The sequence below is a fragment of the Montipora capricornis genome, chromosome 3, assembly GCF_036669925.1.
Source record: "Montipora capricornis isolate CH-2021 chromosome 3, ASM3666992v2, whole genome shotgun sequence".
NCBI lineage: Eukaryota > Metazoa > Cnidaria > Anthozoa > Scleractinia > Acroporidae > Montipora > Montipora capricornis.
The window spans coordinates 3594607-3616800 of record NC_090885.1 but is presented as its reverse complement, the minus strand read 5'-3'; the positions used below and the strand labels follow the sequence as shown (position 1 = coordinate 3616800).

Below are 22194 nucleotides of genomic sequence, written 5' to 3'. Positions count from 1 at the left end.
GGTTCATATGGGATAGAAATCTAGCACTTCACATTACCCTGTATTCAGTTAACTCTGTTGAAATACAAGTGCGACACGGCCAACGTTTGTAAAAACGTAACCTTTCCTTGTACTTGTACAGATTTTGTTAGCCTGCTTTATGTAAAACAAATACTGATGCAAAAGTAAATAAATATTGATACAAAGTTTTGATTAATTGGTTTGTAAGAACATTACATTGATTTCATTAGACCAATGCGGTAGTTTGTCTTTTGCACTTGAAAAGCTGTGGCTGGAAATCGTTAGTACACGGTATACGTAGCCTGTGTTTCCGTAGGACCTAGAAAACTAAGCATGTAACTTGATCTTGAAAAATGAGACTGTCATCAGATCGAGATCAGTACCCATGCGACAATCCACGGGAGGGTGGCTATTTTGGTGTCCCTTACAGAGAAAAATCTCGATTCCTTTTGGCAAAACCACACAATCACCCAATCTGAACAAAATTTGGACGCACTCTCCTTCGTCGAACGCAAAAAAACATTTTGTGTTTCGCTCTACTTGCATTTTGCCAGAGAGAGAAAAAATACGGAAACGAACCGTTTCCATGGTAATGGTCCGTACTGTAAAATCCCGACCGAAAACCAGCCAGTCAGAGTGCTCCATTTAAGTGGATTATTATATGGCAATCAACTCTCAAGCTAAATTCGGGATTTTACAGTACGGACCATTACCACGGAAACAATCCTTTTCCGCACGGTATTCAAGTCGGGACGATAGAATGTTCTTGGTAAAAGTTTACTGCCACAACGGGAAGAGCCCCTGGGCACCTACTTTTACCGAACCAGTTCCAGAAGCGTTCCAATTCCCTGCTTCTGATTGGCCACAATTTTTTTCTTGCAAAGAGCATTAGCAAAGAGGAGCAGCCGGGTGACTGTGATCTTTTCGTACACGAAGTAGTTTTCCTCATCGATCGCCGTAGCGCGTTCAACGGGGAAAGTTTCAGAACAAAACGTTGACGAAGCCGGAAACTTACAAGCTTTAGCACAGCTGCAAGCAACAAACACTCTCCGATAAATGTTTACGGCGGATCTTTCGAAGGTATCGTAATTTCTATTACTGATACGCGATGCACAAGTTCATGTAACTGCTTCGTGTAGGAAAAGATCAGAGTCACCCGGCTGCTCCTCTTTGCTGATTGGCCACAAAAATTTCAGAAGCAGGGAATTCCAACGCTTCTGGAACCGGTTCGGTAAGAGTAAGTGCCCAGGGGCTCTTCCCGTTCTGGTAGTAAACTTTCACCTCGAACATTCTATCGTCCCGACTAGCTGCCCTTGGGTCTCCGAGGATGAGAGAAAGACAAAGTTTTTAAAAAGCGGAAATAATTTTTTCATCACCACGATAAAATTATAGCAAGTGGAAATTAGTTTTAAACGTAAAACGTTACCGTTCAAAGTTCGCTGATGGAAGGTAGACGAAGATTACGAATATTCACCACGCGGAGAAGTGTCCGATCGTTAAAAGAAACGATGCCATATAATAAACAACTTACTAACTTCACTCAGCGGTGCGGAATCCTAAATCGTTGAATCTGATTGGCTAATCGCGCGCACTCCAGCGGTCCATATTTTCCCATCCGGACCCAAGCCATGCGCTCCTTTTTCGTTAACATCAATTCTGTCACGCCTAGGTCGGTCCGTATTGGGACAAACTGTGCCCTCGGTCTCGATTACGGCCCTTGGCCGTATTGTCGAGACCTCTGGCACAGTTTTTCCCGATACGGACCTCCCGGCCGGTAAATTTGTGTTTTGACTCGCCCTAGCAGGCTCCTCAAAATACAGCACAACTCGTAAAAATACCCAGCGATACTACACACCAGTGCATCTAATAGGATATATGTACTCTGATTCTTAATCCGATTGGTCAACAGGAACGTGATCTTATTCTCCATTTGTTACGAACTGAACTGTGATTGGTTCCTTTCGATGAAAAGATCGTTGCTTACACGTCATTTAATGTCAGTTCTTTTCAAGACTACACTCTCCCGGACGATCTTTCTTCATGTCACATTTTCTCAAAGCAGTAATTGTTATATGAAATGTATTAAGGTGGGACAGTGAGCCGCTGACCTAAAACTCAAATAACGAGTTTGTGCATCTCTACCAATACGTTACCTCCATATTCAACTTTGTAAATGTGCAATCATACTGCCCGCTCGTGAAAGGAATATTACACGCTCAACTGTATGTAGTTAATTCACTGGTATGTGAACTTTAGCAATTTGTGTCGTTAACGCATTCTGTTCTTCTTTCTCGGCAGAATCCTGGGACTGTGTAGTGACGTGTTATTTTATTGACACGGCTCACAACGTCATCGCATACATAGAAAATATTAACAAAATCTTAAAGCCTGGTGGATATTGGATTAACCTCGGTAATTATTATTACAACTCTCTGGTCGTTGTTTCTTGACGGACGATGTCAATAGGTGTGTGATTTCTGAAGGATTGATCCAGCAGGGGGGGGGGGGGGGGGGTGCAGGGATGGCGCAGTGGTAGGAGCACTCGCCTCCCAGTAATGTGGCCCGGGTTCGATTCTTAGATTCGGCATCATATGTGGGTTGATCGAGTTTGTTGGTTCTCTACTCTGCTCCAAGAGGTTTTTCTCCGAGTACTCCGGTTTTCCCCTCTCCTCCAGACCAGCATTTGATTTGCCCTAACCCTTATTCCAAAATGTTTTGTTTCGATGCAAATTGGCCTTTATGGCCTCATTCAAAGGTCATAAGGGCCAATTTGCATGAAAACAAAAGAATACTAAAATGGCGGCCATATTGGAATAAAAATCTGTTACTATCCTGGAAGGCCCATCAGGCCGGCGCTTATCTCCGGTTTCTGAAGCATGAAGCAGCTAGGAGTATTTCTACTCCCCACTGGATGGGATGCTAGTCTATCGGAGGGTTACCCCCAGCATTAGATTCGCCGGTACCCACTTATACACCTTGGTGGAGAGAGGCACCGTGAGAGTAAAGTGTCTTGCCCAAGAACACAACACAATGTCCCCGGCCAGGACCCGAACCCGGACCACTTGATCCAGAGTCGAGCACACTGACCATGAGACCACCACCCCTTTGGAATAAGGTGTATAAAATAGCTTCAAACCACAGGAAACAATACTTTCAATCAAATTTGTTTTAATTTTATCCTAAATAACTAACTAAGCTTCAGAAGCGCTTATTTGTATTTGCGACTTTTTGAGCCACGGACAGCAACCGGAAGTGAGCTGCTTTCCCCTTACACCTGTCTTCACACAATCACATTTGTATTGCTTTGTATTGTTCCTCTATTAGAGACGATTAGTTTCAAAATCTTTGAGAGTCTACTGTCCTGGCATGCGATATGTTCACTTCCGGCTGCCTTTTCTGGCTCAAAAACGTCGCGCGCTTAAGCTCCCCAATGTCGTACAAAAGCTCTTTGCGTTAGAACGATAGAGAAACCCTACACTAGGTCACGATTATTCAAGAAAAAATGATAATTGTGAAAATAAGCGATTGTAAACCTTATTTTTTTCTGGTACAGGCTCAGAAATTTTCTCGCGCCTGAATGACAGGCGCATTGCAGAAACACGGACCGACTGCCGAGGCACAGCAACAACTAAATAGGATTACGCATTAACTAATGAATCCACTTTGATCTTAAATATGGATAATCGCCTGTAGCAACGCTTATCCGGCAATAGGGGGTCAGCTAGTCAAGTTCGTAAGGTGAGATGCAATAGATGATAAATAGCAACACCAGAGCGAAAGAGCGAGGTAGAATGTGCAGTTACAACGTGTCATATGATGTGTTGATAAAGTGCTGACAATGTGCCTCTGCCGTACCAGTCTCCCGACCGACCCACTCCAATATACTGTTGCGATTACTTTTAATTTTGCAGGGCCTTTGTTGTATCATTTTTCTGACATGGCAAACGAGTGGTCTGTGGAGTTATCCTATGAAGATATCAAACGCATTAGCACGGACGTTTTCAAGTTTGAGATAATTGTGAGTTTACCAATTTGCCCATGGGATCTTTAAGAACGATTGTGCATTGCCATCCGAGAATTTTTCTTTCTTTTGTCTCCCATGATTTGTAGTCAACCCTTACTCGTTAAGGCCCGTTTCAAACGTCGAACTTTACATGTGCCGAATCTAATGCAAACGAGAAAAATCTATTGTTTTCGCTCATTCGCATTAGATTCGGCGGCACATGTAAAGTTCGACGTTTGAAACGGGCCTAAGAGCAATTGTTTGTTATTGTTGGCTAAATTCAGGGGCGGATCTAGGGGGGAAAGTGCAGGGGCTGCCCTCCAAGTTCATTTCAATGTAACTATAGATGTTTCAGGGTCTTTTAAGGTGTAATGTGCGCGTGGGAAGTCATGGGAAACTAGTTGCTTGGCGAAGGGCGAAAGGACAACTAAAAAAATCAGAGGTCTGTGGCCTGTTTCTCAAAAGTCCCGAAACTTTTCGGGCCTATTTCGGGTGCCACAATTCCCTTTATATCTTCGCAACGCCGAGGTTCTAAGCCATCAAACTTCGCAATCCTCGTTGTTTTTCTTACATAAAAAACATGTTAAAGGATTAGCTTTTCAAACTAAGCAGATTGCAGTTTGACGACTGGCTTTTGGGGCCCGAAAAGTTGTCGGGACTTTCGAGAAACAGGCCCCTGGGCAGGATTCCGTAACACCGCAAATCGGATGCCGGCTCCACCCATTGAGCTATTAGAACTCCAAGGGAGCTAAGTCGTTTATACCTGGGTCCTGAATGGACAAACACCTAACCGGTGTATCGGAGGTCTGTCGTAGCACCAGTACCGGTCAGTGACACGTTAGTTTAACGCATGCTCAGCATCCGGGCTCTTATTGTTTTTCTTCTCGTGTGTGTATGTGTGTATACTCGCTCGCATTTATTAAAGCCACAGTTGTGTTACGAATCGTGTGTTCGATCTACCGTTGCTCGAATTACTCGCGTAGGTTAGAATCCTGCCCAGAACTCTGATTTTTCAGTTCGCGTCCTTTCGCTAAGAAACTATTCACGTTAGTTTCTCAGATTACGTCTTGCTCAGAATTTCTTTCCATTCGTTCTTTGATTTACTCCGCTTTCGTCCACAGAAAGAAGTTACAAGTATTCCATCAGGTTACATCGAGAATGAACGCTCCATGCTCAAACTGCTTTATGATAACGTGTTCTTTGTGGCACGAAAACCTGGGACAACAACGGATCAACTGGAAAGCTGATATCTGTTTCTTCTGCCTTCCCAATTTCCTGCTTCCGTGAACAATTATTTTCATTGTGGGACAAAGGAAATCTCTCCCTGTCCGCTCTACGGTGTTTCACCCACCGACTGTTGCACTTCCATTGCAATAGGCCATTTCCTCCGAGTTGCTGTTTGCCTCTGGTTTAAAACAAGTCTCGGTGTTCAACCATTCAAATAACAATGAGTTTGATTTGCATGAAAATACACCGCTGATTTCCATTTGAATGGTTGTTCACCAGGACTTTTTTTGAAACTGAGGCAAACAGCAGCTCGGAAATGGGTTATTTCAATTAGCCACTATGAAAAATATCGTGACACTCTTTGTTTGTCCTAAGCATCGTTTCCAGTTTCTCTTGTGACTATTGTAAGTTCCAAGGGAAAATAAAAGCAATGGTTATGCAAAATCTGGGAGGGACAAACAAAGAGTATTACGGTATTTTTAATAGTGGCTAATTGCTCAGTTGCTGTAAGTTTAGTGGTTGAAACTTGGTCACGTTACACCAGTTGTCAATCACTCTTAATAGGCCTTTTTACAGTGGTTTGCTCAGCGACCTACCCTGTGAATATCTGCGAGGCTGCCGGTAACCTTGTATTGATACAGCCCCCACCGCTTTTATCATGTAAAATTATGTTGTAATTCTAATTAGTCCGTACTAACATTACAAAGCACGAAGGTTTGTATCAAAACAGGGTCACCGGCTGCCTCGCTTCCATTCCTAGGCCAGGTAACTTAGCTACAACTGTAAAATGCTCTATTAATGACCTTTTCTTTTCACCCAGGGATTTTTACGCGAAATAAGTAAAGCAAATAATCGTTTTGATTTATTTTCTTCTAGAACCAATAATAATGAAGAGTATTAAGATGAATATAAAATAAACAATTCTGAATATTCAAGATTGCTCAAGTTGTGTTTGGATTATATTCACGATAAAAATAAATAAATAAAAAGGTATTCACATTCACAGGCGTAACTCAAACGTCAAGCTACACCACAATTTGAAAGGCTGACTCCTTTTAAAACAATCTTACTTGACACTATGTATTGACCAAAAAACGCACATCTTCGTCGATCCCGGCACTAAGAAATAAGATGAAATACATCTTGTCTTCAACAGAACCTAACAGTGCCACCATCTTTCGTACCAACTGTTGTAACTCTTTTCTTTATCCGGAAGGCAATAAGTTGATACTATGGTCCTAATTTCCTTCGTAGTCACCAGAATTGATAGGAGCGTCGCAGGAGACCACCATGGTTCATTTTTGAGTACAAAATCTAGTTTACTCAACAGTCCTGAGTGATATAACACTTACTATCTCCCTGTGGGTCGAAAGAAGATATCCTCAAGGACAGCTGCCTCTTCGTCATCGGTAGGCCAGGTTCTTTCTTTGCAAGTGTCATTTGAGTAACCTGAGTCTGTAGTGTCCAGTCCGTCACCAAGTTCTGAATTTCTACAAGATTCTTCGAGTTTGGAAGAGATGTTTTCAAGGCCGTCCACTATGTCTAGTAGTGAAAGTGGATACGCGCTATCCAAAGGAACTCTATAAGAAAGATCAATTTAAAAGAGACGTAAAGGGGCTGTGGAGTTTGATGGTGAAAATGGGATTGCACTACCATTTCTTTTCTCCCGCCGGTAGACAATTAAACCCCTTTATTTCGAACTCGCTTGGCTATTTTCAATTCTCCGCTATTTCAAACTAATGTTCAATTCCCTTGGTTCTTTTTGTCATTTTTTTTTTCGAATTAAGCACAGAAGCCGTTATCTTTAAATTGCGAATTGTCCATTACAATTTAACCTTGATAATGGGATCATGTCTGACTCCGAAACGTCGGGTATTGTTGTTAGTTGTTATTCTTAATTGCGCAGTTATACTAAGGTTATTCCCAATTCCTCGCTTATTCGAACTCATTTGTATTCCCTATTGCCTAGGTTCTACCCTTTTATTTCGACCGTTTTTTTGGTACCCCCGCTAATTCGAACTATTTTCCACTTCCCCTGCGACTTCGAAATAACGGACCGTGTACTTTGATTAACTCGTTAAAAACAACCGAAATTCCGCCGAACAGCGAACGTTGGGTTGACATTCGCTTTTGCAAAAAAATAAACGCCAAATACCCATGACTTGAGCCTTTTTTTTAATCTGCTAACTGCAGCCGTGTCTTGCGAGAACTTAAAAGGCAAAAATACTAACCTTTTTCGTGATTTAATACCCTTTTCTCACTCTGGTCACTCGAGGCTCCTGATCATTCTCGTTCGCAGAGTACGCTTTTCTTTTCGTCAGCGCCAAGAACACGGACTCTGGCAACAGCCAAATCAGGAAGTCCGCGAATTCTCAGCAGAGTTTTCGATACCTTTGTTAAGTGCCGGATTTGATAATAAAAGTACCGGAAATGGTTATTTTCCGTTCTTAGGCTAACCATCAAAGAGGTTTGGAACTCTCAGAAACGCTGTTTACATTCTTAAGCAACTCGATGTGACTTATTTTTAGTTTGAGGGATTTATTGAGGGATTGTCTTGTGTTTCTTCAGCCCATAGTTTCCATATTCCGTAAGGAAGAAAAAAAGGACAATTTAAAAAAAAAGACGACAAATCTTAAAATTTATAGCGTCAAAGTACCGGACGTGAAATCGTAAACAGGAATGAATGGTATCCCATAATGCATAGCGATTCCTTTTATATTATCAACTGAAATCGTGAGGTATCAGTATCTTCAAGCCACAACGCAGAGGTGAGCAGTGCTGGAGACTACCATGTTGTGCTTACAAACAGACCTTGGTGTCAAGGCTTCGGCTCTTAAGGCCTGGCCAAACGCTCGCAACATCTTGCAACATAATTGCATGATGTTGCGACATGTGTTGAACGGGCCGGCCAAACGCACGCAACCTGTCGATGTGTATGTGCCCCAGCCCCAGGCGCGCAACAAAGTGGACCTAGCGCGCATGCCCTGTTGCAACAATGTTGCGTTAACGTGGCCGTTTGGCCATCGTTTCACCATCGATCTGCATGAGTGAAGTCCATATTTGGAAAAAAAAACTCTAATTCACAACTGTGTAAATAACTTTATCCGTGACCTCTCTTCGGGTCAGTAATGACATTGTGAAACAATCACATTTTGAATTATCAAAATATGAGTAGTCTTCCATGAGTCTTGATAAATAAATATCAGAAATTAAATACGAATTAATAAATTATTGACAGGCACAAATCCTTCACCATTATAATCGACAAAACCTACGAAATAATCACGAAAAAGATCGTGTATTTTATCAACAGAGCACGCCATTTTGCTATTCCTGTTGGGACGAGATGTCGAAAAAAACGTCTGGGATACTACTCATTCCTCCTCTGCAACCGGACGAAACGTCCGACTTCCGGCCTCAAACGAAAACCCTGTAACTCAGGAATTTGAAACAATAACGGTCGAAAACGGTTACAACATAAAACCATTACCGCGACTGCGCGAACTTTTGGTTGTGGCCAGACACCGTGTTTCTTGGCTCTGACCAAAAGAAACGCGGACTCTGGGGACGACAATTTCTCCTAATATGGGAACACGTAATCGTTTTAATAAAACCGACCACTGGCCGGTAATTCATATATTTGAACTGCGAAATGGAAAAGGAATCAATGGGATTTGAACCTTTCCTTCAACTGAGCTATCAACTGAGGGCACCTAAGAGGCTCGAACCCCGTTCTGTCAATCCCTGTTCATCACTGACAACCCACATACTGTACCTGTCTCGTCCTCTTTCCATTCCATGACCTCTAAAAGACAAGGGTCCATCCTCCGAAACTATCTCGCCGGCTGATTGATCTACTTTACGCTGATACCTGGCGACAGGTTTCAGTTCCATCGATTCTGTCATTGGAAAATGAGAAAATGAAGATTGATCCCTTACTGTGACTCCTTTGTAAGAGAGAATGTCTGGCTGAAGTAGGTCGGCCGTAGAAACATTTCTTTTGAAGTTACCATCAAATTTAGAGTTTGGATGAAACAAACGACTCGCTTCCCTTCCACTAGACACGATTGGATCGAAATAAAGTCCCTGATCTCTGCTTATCCTTGATGAAAGGTCACTATGGCTATAAAGAGAGAACCTTGAAGTTGAAGCCCTGCCACTGCTAGGCTCAAAGCTTCCCTTGTCACTGGTTTGTTGTAAATCCGCCGCGGGTGAGTAATCATAACCTGAATTCCTGGAATCATGATCAACAGGTACTCTTAACGCATCTTGATGTAGTCGATGAAGTTGATGTTGGAGGCTTGATCTTGTATGACCGACACCTGGTGGAGCGGACATCGCCCTATTGAGAGTCATTGGTCCCATGGCGATTCCGTTTACTTTTTGCCGAACCATTCTGAAAAAGGAAAAAAAACCTTGCACCCACTAAGCCAAGCCATCGGTTAGGGACGGTGCCTACTATCGTTATTGTGCATAGGTTCTGCGCATCTCGCGATACTCTGGTTTTCTATGGGTGCTTCTTACTAATACAGGGATATTTTTGCGCGGTTTTAAAACTATTCAGAGAAAGCAGAACTTAGCAATTGCTCTTAGTAACAAGAAAATTGGGGGTAACCATGCATTTTTCAGAGATAATTAAGCTGAAGATCGCCATACAATGGTTTGTTTTTGAGAGCTTTTTACAAATATTGTTTATTAATTATCTTTCAAAAATGCGCGGTTACCCCAATTTTCTTTTTAGATTTCAATAATACTTGTTAAGATCTGCCTGTCTCGCATATTCATAAATACCTTTGAATTAGAAGGCTCCGTCCTTAAATAGGGTTGAGTCAGGGATCGATGTAACGTTTAAAAAACGAGCAGCAGTGTTTTATCGGGGTTTAAAAACAAGAGGCGTAGCCGAGTGTTTTCAGACCCGATAAAACACGTGCCGCGAGTTTTTTGAACGGCTTAAAAAACATTCCACAAAGAGCGTGTCCCTCTGGACTCAAAACAATGGTTCAAATTGGGAGAGGTGAATATTAGCATAAAGAATAGTAACGAGGAGTGTTTTATCAGGATATAAAGCTCATACACGTGACGTTTTATCGGTGTTTTGATAGGCTGTTAGGCTCATAAATTTATTTAACTAGATTTAAAAGAGTATTAGCAGGGACAAAATGCCTTATTTTTGCTAAGAGGAAGTCATTTACGGATTTTTAGGCAGATGGTGAATTAAGTTCCCAGTTAGTTAGCAAGACCCAAAAGTACTTTAAATAGTCTCTTTTCTTCCAAAGAAAGATAAGAAACAAATCTGTAGTCATCAATAGCAACTTTCTTGATTAGGGTCAAATATAATAAAGTTAGACATTAAGAGTCTATTTGTCATCAGGCAATCATGCCCACATTCCATAGTCCAGAGTCAATAGTGCCTTAAAAGAGATTTAATATTCATATCAACATACGTAGTAAGTTGGTATGATCAGCAAAAAGATAACTAGCAATGGCTGACAGTCCAGCTGCCCCCGCTGTTAAGTATAGTTGTACGCAGAATTCAATGTGTCCAGGGCCCAGGTAGAGGGATGCCCGTTTACAAACGAAGAAAATTATGTTGAAGCGGGGTCGGGAGAGAACAAATCAGTACCGAATATGTAAAGGGCGTTGTGAGTAGACGGTTTGATCATGGCGGACACGATGGTGTACCCGTCGACATAGAAACCAAGGGCAAAGCAACGTCAATTTTTACCGCAATGTGGCTACCGTTTTTTAAAAAATTAACATAATGCAAGGGATGAAGTTTTTTCGTCTTCAGTAACGTGAATAACCAATGATGTTGCACGGTTTAATGTCAATGCTTTATTTAGATGTCCTTCATCAGGATTATATAATCGCAGTTTTAGGATTAAATGACCAAATGAATAGCAAGAACCTCAGCAAGTGTTAAAATCTGACCGAACGAAGGAACTAAACGGTGTCACGGTATTATTAATGATAGGTACATCGAGAGAAAAAATTGTAGAGAAAACTCTTTTGGTAACAAAATTAGAGTTCGGACATGTTGAGAGTATCCCCAACAATGCAACTACCCATGACATGTACAAGTACAAGGAAGGACTACCTTTTTGCAAACTTTGGCTGTGTACCACTTATATTTCAACAGACTTAACTGGTTAGAGTGTAATGTGAAGTGCTAGTTTTGTACCCCATATGAACCATGTGAGCGTTAGCCCTACTGATGGAAATGGGCCCACACAAGGGCTCTACTGACTGAGCTACAAGGTCAGACGGGAGCAGGCCGTGGGAACTGAAGATGTTAAAGTCACGGCAATGAACATTACAAGTACAAGGAATGACTACGTTTTTGCAAACGTTGGCCGTGTAGCACTTATATTTCAACAGACTTAACTGGTTAGAGTGTAATGTGAAGTGCTAGTTCTGTGGGTTCAATTCCCACCCTGGTCAGAGTTTTTCTCTGTCCTTGTGTGGGCCCATTTCCATCAGTAGGGCTAACGCTCACATGGTTCATATGGGGTACAAAACTAGCACTTCACATGACACTCTAATCAGTTATACCCATGACATGGTTTTGCATGTTTAGGAGCTTCCTTTGTTGCGATAATAGCCCTTTTCACGGTTAGTTTTCCTCATTTGCATTACAATGTAGTCTAGTGGGTGCGAGGCAATTTCAGGTTAAAACTACAAAATAGCCCGAAATTGCCTCACATACATGCTACATTACATTGTAATGCAAATGAGAAAAACTAACCGTGAAAAGGACTATTCATTCGAAAGTTTACTAACACTTTGAAAGAACGGAAACTGACGGTCTCAAATGTATGTGTGTACTAACACACCTTTTTGTCGATGCAATATGTCTGCTGCACCATGTCCCTGCAACATGACCCCTCGTGTCTGCCCACCTTCGTTTTCTGCTCAACGTCATCAGTATACCCAAGACTTACTTGCGGGCATTTGGTGTGAAAACGTCATCATTACCCATTTATTCCGTGCGCGCCTAGTTCTGGCAAATCGAGATTTTTTCTGGTATACCAGATATGCAATACTACACACTGTATCACTGTAACTCTACATACGCGCAAGCTACAATGATGCCTCCTTGGGATTTTGCCTATCCCTGCGGGGGCAAAAACTAAAAAACCTAAGATAAAAATCGTCTTGTAAATATCATTACCTATAATAGAAACAATACCGGCCGGGCACAAGACTCACCCCTGGGGAACGCCGCAAAGAATAAAAGAATGGTATGCGTCGTGCGATAATCAACTCATCGCATAAAATGGCCAAAGCGTCGTTCTTTCGTACGCTTTTGACTTCTACTGTAATACTCTTCAACGCTATTACACATCAAGAAGAGATAGGAGAATAAAATATAAACATAGCCAATAAAAAAATAAATAATAATTAAGTAAACATGTAATTAAGAATATATCTATACTTAAAAATAAAACTTAAAACTTAAAATAGGTTTGCACTGCAAAATGCTGAATAATTAAGTGATCTGGTTACAGGTGATAAACAGTTTCAGTCCCTTATGGGACTGGAACTGTTGAGCACAAATTTTGAGCACAAAATTTGCTGAATGGTTAGAATAATAAAACGCTTTTAGGATACAAAACAAATCGAACCTTTCATGTCCGCTTGCAGGGGGCCCAGACCCTTCAAAAACTGTGCCTTGGTGTTCTTGTGCCACAGCTGCTCCAGGGCCAGAGGCCGTCCTTGGGCTCTGAACAGGATTTACAGGCTTGGGTAAGGGTTTGTTGTTGATCGGGATAGAAGACGAACCTGTCATCACAAAGACAAATGAAGAAGAAATTGTTTTGTAATTAATATAAGTTATGCAAGATATCATCAATTTCCTAAAAACTAACCCCAGGCTATCTGAGGGAAGAGGCTCTCTGAGGGGGAAGGGAGTCCCCTCCGCCCCAATCCCCTCGCGTCTTCGCCGCTCTTTTGTTCACCGATTGTTCGTTCGCTCAGCAACGCAGCTACGGAGGCAAACGTTTGTACCGAGATTATGCAGCGCTGTGCATGTGTTCTCCCTTTGTCAAGAAACACAAAGCAATGACAGGCAATAGAACAAAGTACCTTCCGGAGTGGGCACAAGCGATCGGGTTGGTGACACTTGGTGAGGTTTTGATGATGGTCTGGGAACTTGACATGGAGAAGGCGTCTCTTCAAATGCGTTCTCTGCAACTGTTGCGAGGTCATGTTTAACGGAATTTCTGACTTCACCCTGTCAGTAGTAGAAAAGAGGGAAGTAATCAAGATTTCCCAAGTAAAGCAAGTAAATGCAGTATCAAATTAAGTCATTAAATCAAATGACAAGGACACCTAAACGACTAACAACGGAGCCGGATTAAAGGATAAAGACGCTCAATTAACAAGGTGTGTACTTAAATAACTCGCATTCTTTTTAGCTTTGCTCATCCAAAAAATAAAAGCCGTGCCGTGGGGGTGGGGGGGGGGGGGGGGGGGGGTGGGGTTTGGTTTTAAAAGGCGTAAAGAACACTGTGCCCAACAACCTTTTAATTTGCGCTGTAATGAGATCAATTCCGATCCAAGTAGAATTCGGGCATAGCAGGTTAATTGAAGACAAAGTACCCTTTCTTTTTTTGGCTTTGACTTCATGAAAGTCGTCCCAAGATATTTGAGAATTTAAAAGGTGAGCAAGTCAGAGGGGCATCGGGGCGAGCGAAGTTCAGCGCGCTAGAACACGCAGTTCATTTTTATTCTACGCACGTTGTACGCGTTCTTCCAGGCTAACAATATACAGGTATGCGTCGTGCGAGAAGCTGAAAGGGGTTTCTCCTTCCTAGCGTGCCCTTCATCACAATAACCGGTACCGATGAATTACAAATTTAATGTAAAGGCTCTCTTAACCTGCACGGGAGAAGTCCGTCCTACAGGCTGCTGCCGATGTGATTGCTGAACCCATTGCTGCTGTTGCTGTTCTTTCTGTGGTTCAAGCTGCTGTGACTGTTGCAGTTGGTGCTTTTGTTGTTGTTGAAGAGACTCTACCTGCTGCAATTGTTGCTGTAGCTGTAATTGTTGTTTCTGTAATTCAATTTGCTGCTGTTGTAGTTGTAACTGCAGTTCATATTCACGGCAATATAAACGATAGACAGCATCCAATTCGGCTGAGAAGGTTCCAGATATTCCAGATATTTCAGAGAAAGACCTCATTGCAAACAAACATAACAATACCGGTGACTTTTTCATCTTTTAAAACGTCTTTGGGAAAGTAAAATGGCAAACAAATCCTACTAAAACAGCTGTATTTTCTACAAGTAGCCGCAGATCAGTTGGTTAGTGAGGGGCTTTCTTAGCTACAGCTCCCCAGTTTGATCGTCGTTGAAGTCAACGTCTAATTCAAATTTCCTCTGATGTATGTTTTTCATAAACTCATAAGTCCTTATTTGGCACGGAAGGACAAGGTGCCCCCACCTTGAGTAATCGTTTTCAGAAGTTTCTCATTTTTAGATTCGCTTCCTCGTTGTTTGTTTTTTTTTTTTTTATAGCAAACTATTTAAAAATATTTTTTGTAATTGTTCAATTTATGCAAATATGACGTTTGTCGCGAACGCGATGCTCGATCTCCCTATTGCGTTTTGATTGGCTAAGAGGCACAATCCATTGCTGGAAAGCTGTTTTAATTATAGACGGTCTGAGAAAACGCCGCAAACGCCAAGGGGTTGTCACGACCTCCTTTAAATGACTGTGCTAATACAACCATACAGGGCAAATGAAACAGAAACCCAACCTGCCGGATGCAAACCTGTTAGCCATTTATAAGTACAGCCGATAAGTTGATCCAGCTACACGTAGGGACCAGGATGCTTAATTTAAAGTAGAAGTGCACTTAGCTATCAAGTTAGTTTACAGGCACCCCACTTTTAACAATCTGGAAGAAACAATTCAAACTTAACAGAAACATGATTAAGAACCCCAGCTGGCAGGAGGCAGCCGGTTGGCTAATTACAAAGCGTGGTAGATTTGAATCCGTCGGACAGCCGGTAACAAATCCAAACCAGAGGTTAGAACGGGATTTGAACCTGGGACAACCTGCATGCACTAACCACTGGACCACACCACCTCCCAGAAAATGAAATGACGAAACACTTCTTGGTTACAAATCCAAGTTAAATATTAATGACGGTCAATCTGCTTACCATTACCAACAACTTTTTTAAAGGAGAGAAATACCATGGAGCTTTCGGAAAAAAAACCTTGTTTCAGAGAAGAGAACTAAAAACAAAATTAACTACAGAAATATCATGAAATCTGGGAATCAAACCAAACTGGTGGGAGGCCTGACTGCTCACACCATTGCAGCATCCCTGGTGTAAAACATAATTATGGAATTGACAACTCTAGAGAAGTACCTGTCTTCGTTTTTCCTTACATGTAATTGCCCATCAGTCTTTGCTTCATGGACACCATTGCCAAACACAGAAAACATCGATTTGGTTTGCAATGGATACTGGGATATTGTTGCAGGTCCAGGGTGCACTGCTGGCTGTGAGACACTGTTCGAGGGAGGATGGCCTTGAGAAGCCACGGTTGAGTTTACTCTGAGACAAAAAATTCTAACATTAATTATTCACACTCAAAATGAAGAACAGACCCATTATCCATTATAACAGGGTTGCCACTCATTAGAACCCAAAAAATTCCCTGACTTTTCACTGACCTCAAAACAATTTTCACTGACCTTGCATTAGGTGAGTTTCACCACGTTTTGATAAAAATGGCCGAAGGAAAACACTGGTTCCCAAGCTTCTTCCGATTTCTCTTCCTTATTTGGAAGAAGGCATTCACAATGAAAGCATTTGAACGCATAACTTGATCTATTACAGCTTCATTTTCCCAATGAAAATGTCTTCATAAACTTCACAAAACCTGAAAACAAAATTCCCTGACTTTTCACTGACTTTGACAAGAACTGAGATTTTCCCTGACCTTTGGCAAAATTCCCTGACTTTTCCTGACCTTGAAAAATTTTGTTTTTCCCTGACTTTTCCCTGACCGTGGCAACCCAGATTATGTTAAGGTGTAACTCTTTATGAAAAAGAATCTTACCTTTCCTCCTGTGTATTTCTGGTACTGGGGATAACCTCTTCTCTAAAACGTGAAGTCTCAGGGATTTCCTGAGTCTGACATGCTGGCGTCACAGCATTACTTCCTTTACTGCTAATCTCGGGAAACACATGTCTCTCTTGGGAAGACATCATTTTATCAAGAAAATCCTCTCCTGTCTCACTTGAGGAAAGACAAGAATTGTTTACTTGTGTGGCTTGCTCTCTTCTATTGTCAAGCTGTCTTCTGTTATTTAATGGCTCTAATGAACCGTTTCTCTGTTCTAAAATAACATCTGCTCGTGAATCTGCAAGTGTAGTGAGCTTTTTACCAGTAGCAACAGTAGTTGAACCGACGTTGGAAGGCCTTGTGTTTCCAAGAGACTCTGAAGTTGTAGATTTGAGGGGTGAGATGAGTGTGCCTTTATATGATGTAAGTGTACCTGATAACTGTCGCAACAACAACAAAAAAGAAACATTTCAAAGATGCAATGTGGTCCTATGCAGGTTTAACATTCAAGTTAAGATTCAAGGTCACTGCAGCAGCTAATAGAAAAAATATGCTTCGAACAGAAATATTCCAAAATATCATTGAGTTAGGATTAGGGTTACGTTTAGGGTTATGCCACCTTACAGCATTATCAAAATTAACAATACTTTTCAAAATTAAGGAAGAGTTCAAGCAGTTGGACCAATAAGGGATTGTATCTGTCAAAATTGCCTCTTTTTATTCAAAAGCCCAGCTCATGTCAATCTCTTTGCTGTACCATAAATTATTTTATTAACAAACCTGTTTACTTTCTTTGTCTTCAATAGTTTGATGTTGGACTGTTTTTGGAGGTGATAAAGTTTTTCCATTTCCTTGATACTTTGCCAAAAGGGCTTGTAATTCTAGAAACCTCTTTTTCAAATCTTCATAGGATGTTAAGGATGCTTCTTAGATGAAGTGCAATGAAATGACTACATGTATGTAATTATAATAAAAACATTTAAACAAGAGAAAAGTTTGACAGTACTTATGTTCTACACCAATGATATCGCTGCATGGTCGTTAAAAATCAAATTTTGATATCAAAAGCCAGTGTTAAAATTAGTGTCGACTCAGTACCTCTTCCTAATCTAGTTTAACTCATTCATCCCTGAAGTGGCCCCCGCTGACAAGTAAAATCGGCAATAACGTTACATAGTCAGAGTAAAATCTACATGTACATGATTGTATAAATATCTCACTCAGACCTGAAAGGGTTTAAATAGCTACTATGACCAAAAAAAAACACCTTTTATTTCAATTTACTGATCGAAGTTTTCAGCCTTGATTTCAAAAAGACACCATGACCTGTTTAATTAATTTAACTGGAATTTTCCTGTTTAATGGTCCACCATTTACTAAGTTTGGGATTGGATTGAGGAGAAAATGACATCAATGACTCAGTAGTTTAAGAATGCAGTGCATGTGTACATGGCTGAATTAATATGCAGCACAGAGTTTCAGGCTTTCAGTCTTTTAGACTCTGACTGTTTTGCATAATTATATATTAGTAAGCTGCGTTTACACGCTGAAATTTTGAACTAGTGAGTAAATGACGTAACTTTTCCCTAGATCCAACCCTCTGAGGTCCAGTCGGTCAGTTTGGAACATGAGCAATGGCAGACCATGAAATCCAAAACTTACAGTAAAAAAAAAAAATAGCCATTGGATAAAAATCAAAGCTTAAAATTAATTTTTGCCAGTCAAGTGTTGAGCAATCACACTTTCAAAATCTGAAGAAAAAAAGAAGAAGTGATTTTTTGATCATAGTAGCACTTTAAGGATCGTGGTTAAGGATCATGGTTACAGCCAATTTTATGGCACCCTTGGACGAAATTGATTGAAATGATCTACCTTAAAGTACATAAAATCAAAGATCTAAGGTAAGTGTTGTGGATGCATGACAGAGCAGGGATGGCCAGTAGTGATAAGCACTAAGCACTTGCTCCCACCAATGTGGCCCAGGTTTGAATCCCTGACTTGGTGTCACATGTGGGTTGCCTTTGTTGGTTCTGTTCTGTAGTATGCAAGGTGTTTCTCCTGGTATTATGGTCCCCCCCCCCTACTATAAAAAAAACAACATGCAATTTTGATATGAGTTGAGCTGAAACCATGGTTTAAAAAATATCAAATTTTGAAGAAAAGAACAACATCTGTGTCAGTGGTCACCAGCTACATGTATCTTCAACAGTGTGCACCCAAGGGCAAAAAGTACAATGCATATAACTGACCAATCACAGTCTCAGTTGTGCTTGAGTTGCGATATACATATAACAGCTCATCATGAACGCAATATTATTATTTTTATTATTGCTGAGATTATCTCAAATGCTACGATTGGCCGACTTCAGGAGAATTCTAAAGCACAGCACGCAAAATAATTTAAGCATTTGTTTTTTTTGTTTAAATATTCAGGGATTTACAAGTCTAATAAACCATAACAAACCTCATTTCTTCAGGCTTTACTGTAAGCTACATGTATGGTCTAACAAGGAACTTGAAAAAGCGTGGGATGTACAATCATGTACATGTAACCTCCTGCACAGCCATCAAACGCCATTAGTAATAGATCATATTAAATAATTAAATGAGAGAAGAGCTTGGATACATTGCTTTTCTTTCATGACAGCATCATACTCTTCATGTAGGATGACAAGCCTCTCTTCAAATGCTTCCCTTTCTGCTTGTAGCCTCTCCTCAGCGTTAACACGCTCCTCCCCAAGCTTGGCAAGTTCTTTAACTAAATTAGCCACACGTTTCTTATCTTGAGGATTTAGCTCTTTCAAACTAAACTGCTGTTTTCTCCTTTCCTGTTCTTTAACATGTGTTTTATCTGTTTTGGAAGAACAGTAAAAACAAGGTCGCCATAAATAACATGATCGTAGCCTGTGAGCAAGCTCTCTGTTAAGGTTTCGACGGAATCCTCTTGCAGCTTGTTTCACTCGCTGCTCTGAAAAAAAGAAAAGAAATCTCGTGCGAAACCTCAACAGAGAGCTTGCTCGCCGTTGCAGGCTAATAACATTGTCATAGACTTCTACATACTTCATTAATGAGTCATGAAGGTAACAGCAAACAGCAAAGCAATTGTTGCCAGGTAAAATGTAATACGTGCACAGGTTATTAACTCTGATGAGCGATAATCTAATTTATCCCATTCCAAAATCAGTGTCATCTGCCACAGCCCAAGACTGATATATATAGGGTGCGTTCCTTTGCAATGACTCGAAAAGGTTCGCTGATCCAAGATCACTTGGATCATGGTGCATCAAAGGAACCGAAAAATCCTTTCCCTTTTGGCACCAGCCAACCACTTATGTTACAGTACTACATGTATGCAGACAATGAGACACCAGCTTAAGTTTGATAAACTTAAGGAAGTGTCCTGTTAAGACTAAGCGAATTAATAATACGTAACGTTTTACACACTTTCCTTGTTTTCAGAATTAGAATAAATCGGGAGAACCTGATAAAAATTGGGAGAGCGGGAGGCAACACGTCAAATGAGGGGACTCCTGATCAAATCTGGAGGGTTGGAATGTCTGTGTACCGCCTAGCTTTAATTTTTATAAAGGAAAATGTTAATAACACAATGCACATGACATGTAGTTCAAACAGGGGCATAGCGTGGTTTTTCCATTTAGGTACATATATACACAGGAAGGCGCAGTGAAACAAGCCCCGAAGAGCTTTGGAATTGCCATTCGCCAGTACGTACAAAAATTTTTTTTTTAGGTTTTCAAGGTACGCACATGCGTATGTGCATATATGGTCGCTACGCCCCTGGATTAAATTAAGGTCTTTCATAAAGAAAAAATTATAATTGTGTTGATCATAGGTTTATCCTCAGTAAACATATTGAAGTTGCGAAAACTTTATCACATAAAGCGCTGTTTTTCAAAGTATAGTTTCTCAACAGGATGTGTTTTGTTTATGTTTGCCTTGGCTTATAAAAAACCAGGCAACAGGAAAAAATGTTCTGCAGATATCATTCTCAGGACTTACCAGAATTTTCGTATCGGTTAAAAGCTGAGACAAAGCCAAACTTGCCCTTGGCCAGAGTTGCATAAGAGTTTGTTTCTTTTAAACCTTGTCTTCTTTCCAGTGAATTGGACAGAGATTTTTTGAAAGACGCACCACTCGATTTTAACATGTGCATTGGCTTCCTTACCATGGGAGTTTTAACATTAGAATGAGGTTCAAGTATCACACCTGTGGGTAAAAAGAAAACAGACTCAACAGACACAGTTATGCAAGCCACAAACAGTCTATTTCACCATCAAAAAGGATTATCATAACTCAGACTATTTCATGTAAAATACGCATGGAATCACAGTCCTCACTCATTGTTTACAAACGTATTAATTCCTTACTGAAATTGTTACAAAAAAATCTGTCAACGCAAGGGAATATGTCGCAAAATCCCCTAAATTTCCCACTTTTTGTGTGAACTGTACAATGTACAACTTTAAACAGTCTAATATTGCTCCTTGTCAACTTTGTTGCTGTTTGAGGCTAATTCATATTCAGATGAGGTTTGTATTGAAGATTCATCGTAAAGTGACTCAGACTCAGTAACTATTTTGCCTCCACTTAACTCAACCAGACACCCGAGCTTGATAAATGTACTGTAATTATCAGGGGAGCCAAGCCACTGTGCCATTTATTTAGCTTTGGAATATGTTCAAGAATATTTATACATTTAACTATATTATAATGGGAAGACCAATGAATGCACCACACCAGACACAAAAACAGGTACCAGTGGTGCGACCCTTGGGGTTTTAGGGTATTCTTACTGAAAGTCGCTATTTACAATGTACATGAATGCTATACAGCCTAAAAAAGGCACTTGGTTCTTTCAGCTCCATATAATAAAAAAAACTTGACTTGTGAATACGGCCAAGGCTGACCGTAGATGCGTCACTTGCTTTAATAATGGTCACAAAATACAAACTGCTATATCACATTGGCACTCCAAGCTCCTGCCACTCTCACCTACATGTAGGCCGCTGCTATGTGCTGGCAAAATGGCAATTTATGCAAATATTAAGCTTCTCACAAATTATATTAACCCATTGACACCTCAAACACCCTAGGATGCCCCCAGTTGACAAGTAAAATCGTCTGGCGTTAGAAAGAGTAAAATCTGTTAAGTCTTCCTCCTAGGTGTCAATGAGTTAGCTCTATTTTCTAACTATGTATTCAAAATACAATCCCTCCATTTTGAATTGACTCAGATCACATTCTTAATTCTAAAAACCATGGCCAAGCTTGATAGCACTAGACAAAACAAATTACCATATAATTATTTTGTCCAATAATTTTTCTACAGGTATCAATACCATCAAGATGGCACACTTTACCTGGCATATGTAGTTTTATGATCTTGTCATCTCGGTCATCTCCTTCTATTTCAGTTAAGCTTGAGAATAATAATAAATATTCTAAAACAATTACATGTAATATCAAAAGAGCTCTTAGTTACCAGTCTAACAGGAGACAAAACGTTTATACCACGACACTAACATCCCCTTAAAGATCCAATCACGCTTTAAACTCAGGAAAGAACTTTACCTGGGCGCAATTAACACGTATATTTAAACGTAAAAATGTAAGCTTGTATGGTCCATTACTTCTTTCTCATTTCTTACGATCGCAAATGCGATCCTTTGAATCAAGATATCTGACTGTTTTTATGACAGACGTTTCACCATGATGTACATGAACTATATTAGAATTGAAAGCTTTTAAAAGGATACGACCTTTTGCCCAAAACACATTTGTTTTCCAAGATCGACTTCCAGACGCGGCCGCCATGTTTACTTTTGAAAATGACCGCCTAGTACCCAAGCTCCAGCATT

The 22194-nt window shown here is 40.6% G+C and overlaps 2 protein-coding genes across 5 annotated transcripts in view; one reads left to right on the top strand and one right to left on the bottom strand.

The window, feature by feature from the left end:
• The window catches only part of LOC138041938 (carnosine N-methyltransferase-like), a 12415-nt gene extending 6247 nt beyond the window's left edge, over positions 1 to 6168 (top strand). For 2 of the 3 annotated variants that reach the window (XM_068887636.1, XM_068887634.1), the window contains exons 8-10: positions 2299 to 2412; positions 3912 to 4018; positions 5129 to 6168. In XM_068887636.1, the coding sequence (XP_068743737.1) occupies positions 2299 to 2412; positions 3912 to 4018; positions 5129 to 5290 (383 nt within the window). In that variant the 3' untranslated portion in view covers positions 5291 to 6168. Of the gene's footprint in view, positions 1 to 2298; positions 2413 to 3911; positions 4019 to 5124 lie in introns of all 3 variants that reach the window. The other variant, XM_068887635.1, reaches the window with a different exon arrangement.
• On the bottom strand, positions 6080 to 22194 carry LOC138041935 (uncharacterized). Of its 2 annotated transcripts, none has more exons than XM_068887629.1 (12): positions 22093 to 22194; positions 21697 to 21741; positions 20336 to 20542; positions 18942 to 19166; positions 17096 to 17217; positions 16310 to 16755; positions 15613 to 15801; positions 14111 to 14408; positions 13316 to 13463; positions 12856 to 13012; positions 9006 to 9626; positions 6080 to 6810 (listed from the first exon to the last, which is right to left on the bottom strand). In XM_068887629.1, exons 1-12 carry the CDS (start codon positions 22148 to 22150, stop codon positions 6582 to 6584), a joined length of 2745 nt encoding a protein of 914 aa, XP_068743730.1. In that variant the 5' UTR covers positions 22151 to 22194; the 3' UTR covers positions 6080 to 6581. The 2 variants fall into 2 exon arrangements, with proteins under 2 accessions (XP_068743730.1, XP_068743731.1); XM_068887630.1 differs by lacking the exon at positions 22093 to 22194 and adding an exon at positions 21908 to 22035 and having other exon boundaries at positions 21697 to 21755.

Bases quoted from the DNA above. Each gene is read 5' to 3' on its own strand.
- LOC138041935 (XM_068887629.1), bottom strand. From the start codon at position 22,150: ATGGCGGCCGCGTCTGGAAGTCGATCTTGGAAAACAAATGTGTTTTGG. The intron at 19,167-20,335 runs GTAAGTCCTGAG...CTTCCAAAACAG, and splicing joins TAACCGATACGAAAATTCTG to ATAAAACACATGTTAAAGAA. The intron at 14,409-15,612 runs GTACTTCTCTAG...GTTTGCAATGAG, and splicing joins GTAAGGAAAAACGAAGACAG to GTCTTTCTCTGAAATATCTG.